The sequence below is a fragment of the Molossus molossus genome, unplaced genomic scaffold, assembly GCF_014108415.1.
Source record: "Molossus molossus isolate mMolMol1 unplaced genomic scaffold, mMolMol1.p scaffold_m16_p_5, whole genome shotgun sequence".
In the NCBI taxonomy this organism is placed as follows: Eukaryota; Metazoa; Chordata; class Mammalia; order Chiroptera; family Molossidae; genus Molossus; species Molossus molossus.
In genome coordinates, this window is record NW_023425388.1 from 27,003,155 (window position 1) to 27,017,015 (window position 13,861).

General features: G+C 39.8%; 1 protein-coding gene across 1 annotated transcript in view; it reads right to left on the reverse strand.

The window, feature by feature from the left end:
* Positions 1-13,861, reverse strand: part of VEPH1 (ventricular zone expressed PH domain containing 1) — a 229,245-nt gene that overhangs the window by 138,465 nt on the left and 76,919 nt on the right. The window contains exon 6 of the mRNA XM_036242764.1: positions 6,887-7,096. Coding sequence (XP_036098657.1) covers positions 6,887-7,096 — 210 coding nt within the window. The remainder of the gene's footprint in view (positions 1-6,886; positions 7,097-13,861) is intronic.

A 13,861-nucleotide genomic window follows, 5' to 3' on the forward strand; every position in this document is an offset into this window, starting at 1 on the left:
TGCTACAAACTTATTTGAGCTGTTTTTGTAGGAGGGGAGCTGGGGACCACCTGCCCTTTTTGAAAAGCAACACACTTCCAGTGCACCCAAGAAAATAGGCCTATTTTAAATTATACAATTTTTACAAAATGGGGCTTTATTATTGTTTTTTGTTACTTCTATTCCCCTTTGGGAAAATGCTCTGCCATATAAATATAAAGCAGATACACATTCCACTCTGAGGGAAGAAAAACTTATACATACCAGTTATTTCCTAAAAAGGAGAAGGATTATAACCAGCTCTGCTTTACACCTTTAACAATACATGCAGTTACCTATGGTACCTCACTTCTTTTTCTGTCTGGCCTTATTTTGACTTGTCCCGTGCATATCCCGCTCATCAGCCTCTTTCCTTGGAGAAGCAGGGAAAAGCAAGCCATTTACCTGGTTGCTGTCATCCCTAATTTGTAGGTTAGGCTGAAGTTTCCATCTGTATCCACATACATGCAATGAGCAAGCCTTGGGCAACACTGATAAAGGAAGTGAAAAAGTGAAGTGCTGACATTTATCAAATGTTTACCATTTGCCAGACACTGTTCTACATGGTTTAACTCATTAAATCCTCACAACAAACCTCTGAGGTGACTAATATTGCTATTCCCATTTTACAGGTGAAGAAACTGAATCAAGAGAAGTGATGGAACTTGCCCAAGGCCACACAGCTGGTAAGTGGCTGAGTCAGGATTCAAACCAAGGCAGCCTGACTCTTGAACTCACCCTCCTAGTCACTCTGTCGTACTGTATGGGAATCCCCACAGTAAGCAAGGTCATTCATGCAATGGATTCTTACAGACACATCCTAGGTGGTAACTGCTGCTCAGTCTACAGCGATAACAGAGATAAAGTGTGTAGGCTCTGAAGTATCAACAGTCCTCTCCCTCTTAATATTTTTTCTCTTTTCTCTAAGTTATAGAAACTTAATTGAGTAAAAGTGGTTATTAATTAACAGTACTCTCAATTATTCATTTATTCTTTGGGCCAAGGTGAATTCAGATCCATAAGGTCTAATTCCTTTCTTCTGGGAGCTCAGAGACTCACAGAGAAGAAATAGACATGAACAGGCAAACAACATGGCACAGTCAGTATGCATCTGAGGTACAACCAAAGTGTGGTGGGAGTGGGGGTGGTGACTACCTGCCTAAGGAAACTTGGGAGGCTACTTTTGATCCAGGTCTGAAAAGACAGGTAGTAGAAGGGGGTGGGGACGATCCAGGCAGAAGGATGGGCTGTGAAGATCAGGGCATATAAGGGCAAGGTGTGCTCGGTGGGGGATGTTAAATGCTAGTAGACAGAACATAGGGGGATAGAGTAGCACAGAGAGGTAAGAGCTAAAGCTAAAAGGGGATGTTGGGGCCAAGTGAGGAGTTTAGTTAGTCTCCCATAGGCAGTGGTTGAGCCAACAGAAGATTGTGCAAGGGAGTGGGATCACGGTTGTATTTTTAGGAAGAAAACTGGTAACTCCAAAAAATGCAAGTGTGGGAAGAAGCACATTCCTCTCTCATTAGCCTTCTATAGCTAGACAAGTTTTTATTATACTTCTGTTGCTGTTGTTATTATTACTACTTAAAATGTATTAAGCTCTTATGATATGCCAGGCACTGAGCTAAGGCTTTATATGGATTATCTGGGTGTATGTCTGGGGATGGACCCTTAGTTGCTGCCAAGAAGTCATTTCTGCTGTTGTGAGAGGTCTCCATGGCAATCTTCTCATTTGAGAAAGACAAAATGACCTGTGTTATTTTGCCATGCTGAGGACACAGCTAATAAAATAATATTTCTTATTTAGACATTTGTTCAACTGAGCATTCTGCACAAGTGAGGTGAATCTTGGCATGAGGAAGAACCAGCTGTGTCCTTCCACGGACAGCACCAAGGAAGGTTGCACCTCAGGGCAACAACTCATCAGTGGTCCTACAAGAAAATGTCTCTGCCCTTTGGCCCTTCCAGTATCACTCTCCATCCAACAGACATGCATTGGATATCAGCAGGTATCTGAAAATGGCCTGTGAGTCACCGGATAGCTTCCTATACCAACACAAGAACTTTATGGCTACTAAACATGTTTTCATGTAAATTTGGGCAAAAAAAAAAAAAAAAAAAAAAAAAAAAAAGGTTCTTGAGGTAATTTGGGAGATACAAGAAATAAAGATATATAGGATTAATTTTTGTTTTATACAACTTCCTTCTGCTGGGTATAATGCAGATTAAAAAAAACTGTGATGTAGATACCAAGCTGTTGCCCACCCAGATGGGTCCTGATTTGACAGATGCACCCATCTGGTTCCCCATAGCTGGCCCTGGAGTTCTTACACCTGACTTCACACAAGCACAGAAGGTGAAACATAAGTCAGTTAATAACTTGCCTGATTGGTCCTGATCTGCTTCTACCCCTGAGACTATCTCTAGCCTGCATGCTCCCAGAAGCCTCCCTTTTCCCTCTTAAGGATCAAATAATGCAGTCTGCCAGAACCAGGCAGTGAGGGGGACGGAACAGTAGCCTCCAAATGCATTTCAAAAGTTGGAGCAAGATACTCAAAGATGGATTAGCTTTTCTATATTTCCAAAATCTTTTCTCTGTTAGCAACAAAATCATTTGATACTTGGAACCCCTGAATATATCTGAAATTTTTACTTTGGTGTCATAGAGAAAAATTTCAAATTAAGTCAATTTTTAGGTGAGTTCAGGACAGTATGAGGAGAGGATCTTAGGGCCTGAAGCCACTAGTGTCCTATTGAGGCAGGAAAGCTAGGGGACAAACCCCCAGGCTCTACCCCGCCCTTCCCTTTCTAAGTTAGAGCACTGTGGCTAAGACTTGTGGCTAGACACCTTCCTCCCCACTGCCACCCTCCCAATCTCCTAGGGTAAGAAACAGTCAAGAAAAACAAAACTATTTTCAGCCACAGTCAGCAGCCATGTTGACCTACATCACAGTTTTGAAGCCTCCCCGCTCTCCAGGTCACCATGCCATCATCCAGAGAGGAGGGACTCAGAAGGGTGCATTGACAGCTCCCCCGCCACCACACACACAGTGTCAGAGACCACCAACCACCGCCTTCCCTCCCCTTGACCACAGTTGATAAAAGAACCTCTGCCCAGACCCCCTCAGCATGACTGACTGTCGGAGTTTGACTGCACCTCTTTCTTAAGTGGGTAATGTCACTTTAATAAATCTGCTCTGCTTTGCTCAACCTCTCTGTCTCACTCTTAACTTCTTTCCTGCACAGTGACAAGAACCTGGACACAACCACTGGGTTGAGGCTCCCTTGGCTTCCCTGTGAGCCCTCCGGCATCACTATGATTGTCCTATGATTAACAGTCTAAACATTTCCATCTCTCATATATTCTCTCGTCTTTTTATCTCACCATAGACCAGGCTCTCTACACAGAAAGTGATGGAGCCCTTTCAGGGCAAAGTTCTTGCTGCTCCCTTTTATTGTAGTTTCTCCTCCATGGGTGTCCAGAACCCCATTCTCAACTTCTGCCTTCATGCCCTCCTGGCAATGCACTTTAGTAATTTCCTGTTTCCTTTTGGAAAGAGGATAGGTAGAAATACACATACATATATAACTTGCCTGTTGGTTTTGGTCTTCAGGAATATAGCTCCATAAGATTTTTAGAGAGCTGAACTGGTTCACTCAAGTTAAACAGTTAACAGCTGTTTAGATTACTATACTTATTCTTGGAACATCTGAGCTTTAGCATTCTAAGTTAATCTTCACCTGAGAATATTTTGCCATTGATTTTTAGGTGGAATGGAGAGGAAGGAGGGAGAACAAGATAGAGAGATAGAAAGAGGGAGAGGGAGAGGAAGAGAGAGGGAGAGGAAGGGAGAAAGATGTGAGAGAGACACATGGATTGGTTGCCTCTCATGTGACCTTGACTGAGGCTGGGGATTGAACCTACAACCTGGTACATGCCCTTGACCTGGAATCAAACCTGAGACTCTCTTAAGTTTGCAGGCTGACACTCTATAACTGCTAAGCCAAACCATCCAGGGCTGAGCTTTAGCATTCTTTAAAGTTAAAAGAAGGACTTTCTAAAGGAGATATTTAGGTATTTCAAAGAAATAACAAAAGAAATTATTTCTAAGTAAAGGAGCCTGACTGAGAATTATAGGTAATGTTGTGGGGCTGATTTGAAATGAAGTGGAATAAAGGAATCAAAGAATATCAGAGCCAGAAGGAAGGTAAACCAATGTAAAACTATTTTTTAGATAACAAAGACCCAGAGAAATAAAATGACTCAACGATCTGCAACAGAGACATTCTCTGTCCTCCACCATTCTTTCTGCCCTTCTCTCATAATTAGCTGAGTATGTGGCCATCTGAATCCAGACTACATGTTCCAGCCTCCCTTGCAGCTAGAGATGGTCATGTGCAGCTTAGTTCTATTTAGTCAACGTGAAATAAACAATAAGTTGTGTTTGACTGTCTGGAAAAGTCTTTCTCCCTTTTCCCCTTCCTGCTGGATGAACTGACTTGATAGGTAAAGATGAGTAGCCATCTTCCATGAGATGGAAGCCATGTGCTCTCTGTGTGCTCAAGGAAGATAGAGCAACAGAGAAAACCCTGGGTTTCTGCCACATGAAGTTCTAGACTGACTGCCTTCTAGACATCTTTATGTGCAAGAGAAATAGATGTTTATCTTTGTTTAAGCCACTGTTGCTTTGAATTTTTGTGTTACTCTCAGCTACATGAAATCTATACTGCTATAGTTTCCAGTTGTCTGGAAAAAATTTAACTGATTAGCATGGCTTGATGGAAGAGGGCAGGATGGGTGATGGACAAGGCCTGATTCTAAGTTTCAAAGAGTAAAATTTTTAAATACTTTATGTCAAAGGATTTCAAATACTGCTCTACAAAAAACTGCATCAGAATTACCCTGGCAGAGGGTCACATAGATCTAGAGTCCTTGGTCCTTTTCCTGAAGATTTTGGTTTAGTAGGTGTTGTATGGGGTCCAAGAACTTATATTACTAAAAAAGTTTTCCATGTAATCCTGATATCCAGATACATTTGGAAGTATTTGCTCTAGAACTGGTTCTCTGCTGGGAAGCTGAATCAGAACCACCAGAAAAAAATATTTCCTCCCTCAAACATAAATGCATCCACGGGCACATGAGAATGAGAGGCTGAGTGGAGGGATGAGGGTGGGGAGGGGGAGAGAGGAGAGAATATTTTGATATTCTGAAATCTGAAATAAGTGATTCCTAATGCTATTTCGATCCCTTCTCCCTGCTCCCATGTGGAGTCACACAAATGTCACCTAATAGACCATTCTCTCTTAGGTTTGCCTTAGTTCAGAAAAATGTACAGTGACATAATTGTTATGTGGTCAGTGTTTTAGTGTTTTTTTTTTTTAATAGATTACATGTTTTTTTGTGGGAAGTGTAGTTACTTCCAATATGCATTACTACACTTTAATGAATTATGAATGCATTTGGGACAAAAAGAACACCATTAAAGTACAGGAAGAGTACAGTTTTTAAAGATTCCAGGACCTCCCACATCAGAGGTTGAATTTTTTGGTCCATGAAAAAATCTGCAAGGTCAGCAGATTCAGTCAAACAGCTGTCAGCTGAAGTTGGCCTGAAAGCACTTGGGCACGTGAGCAGGTTCCCCTGGCAGCAAAGGTGACGATGGCATGGGAAAGTATTACCAGAAGGCAGCCTGTGGCAGGTGTGAGACATTCTCAGCACTAATGGGTGGAAAGGGATTAGAGTAAGCAGCATGTCCCTACCAAAGTAATCCTTTTACAAGATACACCCTCACGGTGACATATGCAGGCTGCTTTGGAGCTCAGCTGTCCCACCTTCTTTGGGGAAGCGAGAGGGGAAGGGCCTCCACCAAGGAAGCCTCGCATCACCGGGCTCTCTACAAGTCTCGGCACAACCAAAGACCCATTTGAACACACATTTGAAAAGAGTGTCAAGAACACCAAAGATCTAATTCTAACTAAGCCACCAAGTAACGTGGTCTGGGTCTGAGTAACACACTTCATTTTTCCAGTTTTTCATTTTCTCCTATGTAGAATTAAGGGATTGAGTTGATGAAGTATGAACTCCCTTTTAAGAGTTGTGCAATTTTATATTTATCTTATAGGAAATGATATTATATATCTGTGGGTAAAAGTGAAAGCTTCCCTCTATCAATTACTTATTAGCCTTTATTTTTAAAAGATAAAAATCCTAAATCCCAATATAAAATCATCAGACATATATATGCATGTGTGTGTTCACACATGCACACACCCTTCAGAACTTGAACTTCTGGAAATTCTTACTCGCCTAACCCCCACAAGCTCTGATGGCATCCTGTTGACTCTGCTGAAAGATTCCATTATGCAAATATTTAGGCTAGGACTTTTAAACATCCACAAACGTTTATTTCAGTCTCCCAAGTAACATCATCCAGAGCGTGCAAAACATACTGCACCCAAGCCCCTATTGACAGGAAAGCTATGGGCTCTCATTAATAATAACAATTAACAATTAACAGCTTCCTCGGTTAAGCAGAACTGCCACCGACCATCCCTCCGAGAGGAGACAAAACTCTTTAATTGGTTGTTGCTGTTGTAAAGTGGTCTTGAATCTGTCATAGTGCTCTCTCCATTTTAATCCTTTCCCTTCCTCAGTTGACACTCCAGCAGGGAAATCCTCACTTCCTGAACCCTCCACACAGCCCTGCTATAACGTGTTCTTGACCCAGAGGCCATCGTCCATGCGAATGGTTCGAAAGAGAAATGGCACCTTACATACAGGTCCCAGGAAAAATGTGCAGATCTCAGAGCATCAATTGATTGGGTGCCAGTGGTATTTAGGGAAATGGAGAGAAAGAGCCAAACTTACTTCATCCACATGCCCAACAGCTCCATAAATCCTCGCCATCTGTCCAATGAGGTAGGGGAATCTCTCACCGATCTCTCTCAGCATCGGAAGAAAGCTGTTCAAAGCCACTGGGTCGTAGCCTGCTATCTCTATGAGGATGTTTAAGATGACATCACTATGGGTAGCGTCCTTCAAATGCTCAATTAAGAAAGGAATACACTTCTGAACGACCTAAAAAATGAAAGGAGAGGAGAAATAAGAAGAAAAATTAATTAAATCAGAATCAACCTAATTTTTTCGTGTTAAATCTGAACTCAACATAATCTGAGGTTATCACCCTTGTTGGAACTGAAGCTGATCTCCCAAGTCTAGAATTTAAAATTTACAATAAAATTACAGAGACTTCAGCTTTTTTCTCTTTTGATCTGTTCTCCGCTCTTGAAGAGTAAAGTTTACAAGTGCTTAGAAGCTGCTATTCACAAATCAAGTTTTGATGTGTTATGTCCTCATCAGAAGTGTTATATTTCCTTCAAACCATGAGGAGAGCTATAATTTAAAGGACAAAGTATGTAAGAGATCCTTGATGACTTTAATTAAAGCCTTCACCTTGGAAAAATATGGTTTGGAAACATTTAATAATAAAAATAAAGAAAAGAGCTCTGACTTTTTATTTCAGTTTTTCATTTTGATCACAGAAAAGTAAGTAATAAGACAAAAAATTATTAAAGTAAAATAATTTCTACTATATTCTTAATACTCTAATATTTACTTCTGTATTTCAATGCTTTAACAAATATAAAGATGCAATAATTCATAGCAAGGAAAATGTAAATTCTTTTGTGGAATAAAGTCACTATCTTAATACATAAACATGTTGTGCACTGATCATTTAACACATTGCTTTGTCTGCTAGAATAAAAGAATTAGAAAGGACAACCTACAGAACAAGTAAAGTAAAAACTCTTTTTTCATGCATATTTCTACATACTTATTTCTTTTGTTTGTTGGTTTGCCTTTTTGGTTTGTTACTTTTCTGGTAAAATAGACTTAAAATGCAGCTTCCAGTATTAAAATCCAATCCAATGCACAAGTCAACCTGCTGACCTCATGATCCGCCCCCTGCCTCAAATTTGCTTTTCCCACCTCCTTAGCCACAGGTGTCTCTTTTCTCCATAAGTGACACTGTTGTCTGCTTGAAACTCAAGCCAGAAATCTAAGACTCATTCTTGACAACAGACTGTTTTTCCCCTATCAGCAGCCTCAACCATCGAGCCCTATGGATTCCACCCCCTAAGGATCCCACAGATCTGTTCGCTTCTCTCATTTCTACTCATCTATCCACTTACTCATTCACAAATATTTACTGAATCCTTCTTATTTGCAAGGTACTGTTCTAGGTGCTGGAGTTACATTTCTTACAAGTGTAACAGGTTTCTGCCTTCACATAATAATTCACTACCAAATAAAGGAGACATTTAGCAAAACAAAAATTGCAACAGAAATGCATACAACAAATTTATTAATAAATTCCATGTGAGGTGCTGTGAGTTGTCCCAAGCTCCTAATTTAGGCCGGGGGTCAGGGAAGTCCTCTCTCAGCAAAGACATTTAAGCTGAGACTGCTGATCCGATCGTCCTGCATTGGGGTTATTCCAACAGCTTCTTAACTGTTCTCCCTGACTCCAGTCTTGCCTATCCAATCCCTTCTCCACATGTGGCTACATTGGTGACCTTTTCCTGCTTTCAATACTTCACTTTAATTTGCCATTGCTCTCAAGATAGGGGCTTTTCATACCTTTTCTGAACCGACTTTGATTCATCTCTCTAGGCTTATCTCCTCTACTCTCTCCCCATCCAGCTCTCATCATACATCACACACTTCAATCACGTTGAATTTTTACAAGGTTTCTTGACCTGCTAAATTTTCTCTTGCATCCGATTCTTGCATGTGATTCACTTTGCCCCAGTTTTGCTGGAAAACTGCTGGTCATTCCGGAGGTCTCAGATTAGCTGTTCTTTCCTTGAAAAGCCTCCCTCAACTTTCCTCCTCGCTCTAGTGCCCCTGCGGAAGGTCCGATCATACCCTAAATGTCTCAGCAATTCCTTCTCACATTTTTTTCTTATTGCTGGTCTAGATGTCTGTTTTGCAGGCTGGATTAAAAACTCTACAGTCAGGAATCATTCCTATTTTGTATACCATTTCATACTCAATACCTGGCACAGAGCCTAGCCAGAGGTGAGTTGGAGGAACACAATCAAGAAAGGCAAGTCTACATGATTTTACAGTGTAACATTCAGCTAACCACCCCCATACACTTGAATAGGTGTAGATGATGTTTAAACATATATACTGTCATGTACCGTATACAACATAACTAACAGAGACATAAGACAATTTTGAGATAAGTACAATTGTCCTACATGTAAATATAAATTTAAACTTCATATTCACTTCTAGTACTTGTGGAGGGAAGGACTGGGCCAGGTTCTGGTAAATGGCGCAGATGTGTGAACAGTATATGCTGCCTGTGTGTTGGGAGCCATTCTGTGCCCTTCAGGAGAAGCCACCAGGGGTCCCTGGCACATATGGCAGAAAGGTCAGCCAGCTGCTCCAGGTCAGGGCAGCACACTTACCCCTGGGCTTTTAGGAATGGAAAGTGCTTGCACATTTCCTGCCCCATTCTATAACATCCCACTTCCCGGTCCTTAATTTCAGGTCCTATTTCTGGAACACCAAGCTCCCTGTGACAGTGCTTCCAGTCATGCCAATTTCATTTTAATTCCACTCCTACACCCCAAGGCATGCATGAGTATATTATGTCTGCTGCCCCATAAAGAAAAATAAAATGGGGGCTGGGGGGAGTACAAGAGAAGAAAAGGGAGAGAGAGAAAAAAAGAAGGTCCAAGGCAAATACTGACCAGAGTTGAATGAATGGAAACGTAATAACATTCGCACCAGGAGTCCCCGAAGAAGAAGAAAATAAGCAAAGGTTAGAGAATATATTTGAAGAAATAGTGACAGAAAACTTTCCTAATTTGGTGAAGGAAGAAGGCATTCAAGTTCAAGAAGCACAGAGAGCCCCAAGTAAGAAGAACTCAAACAGGCCCACATCAAGACACATAGTAATTAAAATGCCAAAAATTAAAGACAAAGAGAGAATCCTAAAGGCAGTAAGAAGAGATAAGCAACAGGTTACCTAAAAAGGAAACCCCATAAGGCTCTCAGCTGACTTCTCAACAGAAACACTACAGGCCAGAAGAGAGTGGCATGAAGTAATCAAGGTCATAAAAAACAAGGACCTGAATCCAAGACTACTCTACCCAGCAAGGCTATCATTCAAACTAGAAGGTCAAATAAAGAGCTTTCCAGACAAAAAAAGGCTAAGGAAATATATTAACACCAACCAGCACTGCAAGATATGCTGAAACGTCTACTGTAATTAGTAGAAAAAATAAGAAGAAAAATAGAACCACACTAAACAAAAATTGTAATAAGTAAGTACATATCAATTATCACCTTAAATGTAAATGGTTTGAATGCTCCAATAAAAAGACACAGAATAGCTGACTAGATAAGAAAGCAAGACTCACATATATGTTGTTTACAAGAGACTGAAATCAAGAGATAGAAATCAATTGCAACAAGAACACACAAAGACATTTGAAAACATGGAGGCTAAATAGCATGTTACTGAACAATACCATTGAGATCAAGGAAGAAATTGAAAACCTCCTGGAAACCAATGAAAATGAACACACAACAACACAAAATCTATGGGATTCAGCGAAACAGTTCTGAGAGGGAAGTTCATAGCACTATAGGCCTACCTCAAGAAACAAGAAAAATTTCTAATAGACTATCTAACTACACAACTAAAGAACTAGAAAGCAAGCAAAACAAACAGACAAACAACAACAAAAAAAAAAAACAACACAAAAAACCTCAGAGCAAGTAGAAGGAAGGAAATAGTAAAGATCAGAGCAGAAATAAATGACATGGACACCAAAAAAAAAAAAAACAGTTCAAAGGATCAATGAAACAAAGAGCTAGTTCTTTGGAAGGATAAACAAGATTGATGGACCCTGAGCTAGACTCACCAAGAAACAAAGAGAGAGAACCCAAATACAGAAAATCAGAAATGAAAGAGGAGAAATAATAACTGACTCCACAGAAATACAAAGGATTGTGAACAAATATTACGAATAAGTATACAGCAACAAATTTGACAATCTAAGTGAAATGGACAAATTTCTAGAAATACATAGTACCCCAAAACTGGACCAGGAAGAGATAGAAAACTTGAACAGACCAATAACAGCAAAAGAAAATGAAGATGTAATCAAGACTCTCCCAGCAAATACAAGCCCAGGCCCAGACGGCTTCACGGGGGAATTTTACCGAACTTTTAAAGAAGAACTAATACCCATTCTCAAACTATTTCAAAAAATTCAAGAAGAAGGAAGACTTCCAAACTTGTTTTATGAAGCCAGCATAATTCTAATTCCAAAACCAGAAAAAGACACTACAAAGAAAGAAAACTACAGGCCAATATCCCTGATGAACATAGATGCTAAAATCCTGAACAAAATACTAGCGAATCAAATCCAACTATACATAAAAAAAAAATCATTCACCATAACCAAGTGGGATTCATCGCAAGGATGCAAGGCTGGTACAATATTCACAAGTCAATAAATGTGATACACCACATAAACAAAATGAAAGATAAAAATCATATGATCATATCAATAGATGCTGAAAAAGCATTTGACAAAATCTAGTACCCATTTCTGATAAAAACTCTCAGCAATCTGAGAATAGAGGGATCATATCTCGACATAATAAAGGCCATATATGAAAGACCTACAGCCAACATCATACTCAATGGACAAAAACTTAAAACATTTCCCTTAAGAACAGGAACAAGACAAGGATGCCCACTTTTGCCATTCTTATTTAACATAGTACTGGAAGTCTTAGCCACAGCAATCAGACAGGAAGAAAAAATAAAAGGGATCCAAATTGGAAAGGAGAAAGTGAAACTGTCATTATTCACAGATGACATGATACTATACGTAGAAAACCCCAAAGACTCCATCAAAAATTTACTAGACTTAATAAATGAATTTGGCAAAGTAGCAGGATACAAAATTAACATCAAGAAATCGACGGCATTCTTATACAACAATGATGAAGTCACAGAAAGAGAAACTAAAAAAACAATCCCAATTACCATTGCAGCAAAAAAAATTAAGATACCTAGGAATAAACTTAACCAAAGAAATAAAGGACCTATTTGCAGAAAACTACAGGTCATTGAAAAAAGAAATAGAGGAAGTTATAAAAAAGTGGAAGCACATAACTTGTTCATGGATTAGAATAATTAACATCATTAAAATGTCCATACTACCCAAAGCAATCTATAGATTCAATGCAATCTCCATCAAAATACCAACGGCATACTTCACAGAACTAGAACAAATACTTCAAAAGTTCATATGAAACCAAAAAAGATCTTGAATAGCCACAGCAATCTTGAAAAAAAAAGAACAAAGTTGGAGGGATCACATTACCAGATTTCAAGTTATATTACAAAGCCACTGTAATCAAAACAGCCTGGTACTGGCTCAAGAACAGGCGCATAGATCAATGGTTCTCAGAATAGAGAGCCCAGAAGTGAGTCGAAGACAATATGCTCAATTAATATTTGACAAAGGTGGCAAGAGAATACAGTGGAGTAAAGACAGCCTCTTTAATAAATGGTGTTGGGAAAATCGGACAGCTACATGCAAAAAAATGAAACTAGACCATCAACTTACACCACACACAAGAATAAACTCAAAATAGATAAAAGACTGAAATGTGACTCATGAATCCATAAAAATCCTAGAAGAAAATGTAGGCAACAGCCCTGGCCGGTTTGGCTCAGCTGTTAGAGCGTCAGCCTTCGGTCCAGAGAGACCCGGGTTCGGTTCCCGCTAAGGGCATGTACCTTGGTTGAAGTTTGTCCCCGGCCCTGGTTGGGTCGTGCGGGTGGCAGCCACTCGATGTGTCCCTTTCACATTGATGTTTCTTTCTCTCTCTCTCCCTCCCTCCCCACTCTATTTGAATAAAAAATGAAAAAATGTCCTTGGGTAAGGATAAAAAAAATAATAATAATAATAAAAAAAAAAAAAAGAAAAGAAAATGTAGGCAACAAAATTTCAGACATCATACACAGCAGAATTTTCACTGATACATCCCCTAAGGCAATAGAAACAAAGGAAAAAATGAACACATGGGACTACATCAAACTCAAAAGCTTCTGCACAGCAAAAGAAACAACCATCAAAATTTAAAGGCAATCCACTCTATGGAAGAGCATAATTGCCAATGATATATCAGATAAGGGGTTAATTTCCCATATATATAGAGTGCTCATACAACTCAACAAAAGGAAGACAAAGAACCCAATAAGAAAATGGGCAGAGGAACTAAATAGACACCTCTCCAAACAGGACATACAAATGTCTAAGAGACATATGAATAAATGCTCAACCTCACTAATCATCAGAGAGATGCAAATTAAAACAACAATGAGGTATCACCTCACACCTGTCAGAATGGCCGCCATCAACAAATCATCAAACAAGTGTTGGCGAGGGTGTGGAGAAATGGGGACTCTAGTACACTGCTGGTGGGAATGCAGACTGGTGCAGCCACTGTGGAAAACACTATGGTATTACCTCAAAAAATTAAAATTGAACTTCCATTGACCCAGTGATCCCACTTCTAGGAATATACCCTAAAAAGCCTGAAACACCAATGAGAAAGAATATATGTACCCCCATGTTCATAGCAGCACTATTTACAATAGCTAAGATCTGGAAATAGCCCAAATGTCCACCAGTAAACGAATGGATAAAAGAGCTGTGGTACATGTACACAATGGAATACTATGCAGCTGTAAGAAAGAAAGATCTCTTATCCTTTGAGACGACACAGAGGAACCTGGAA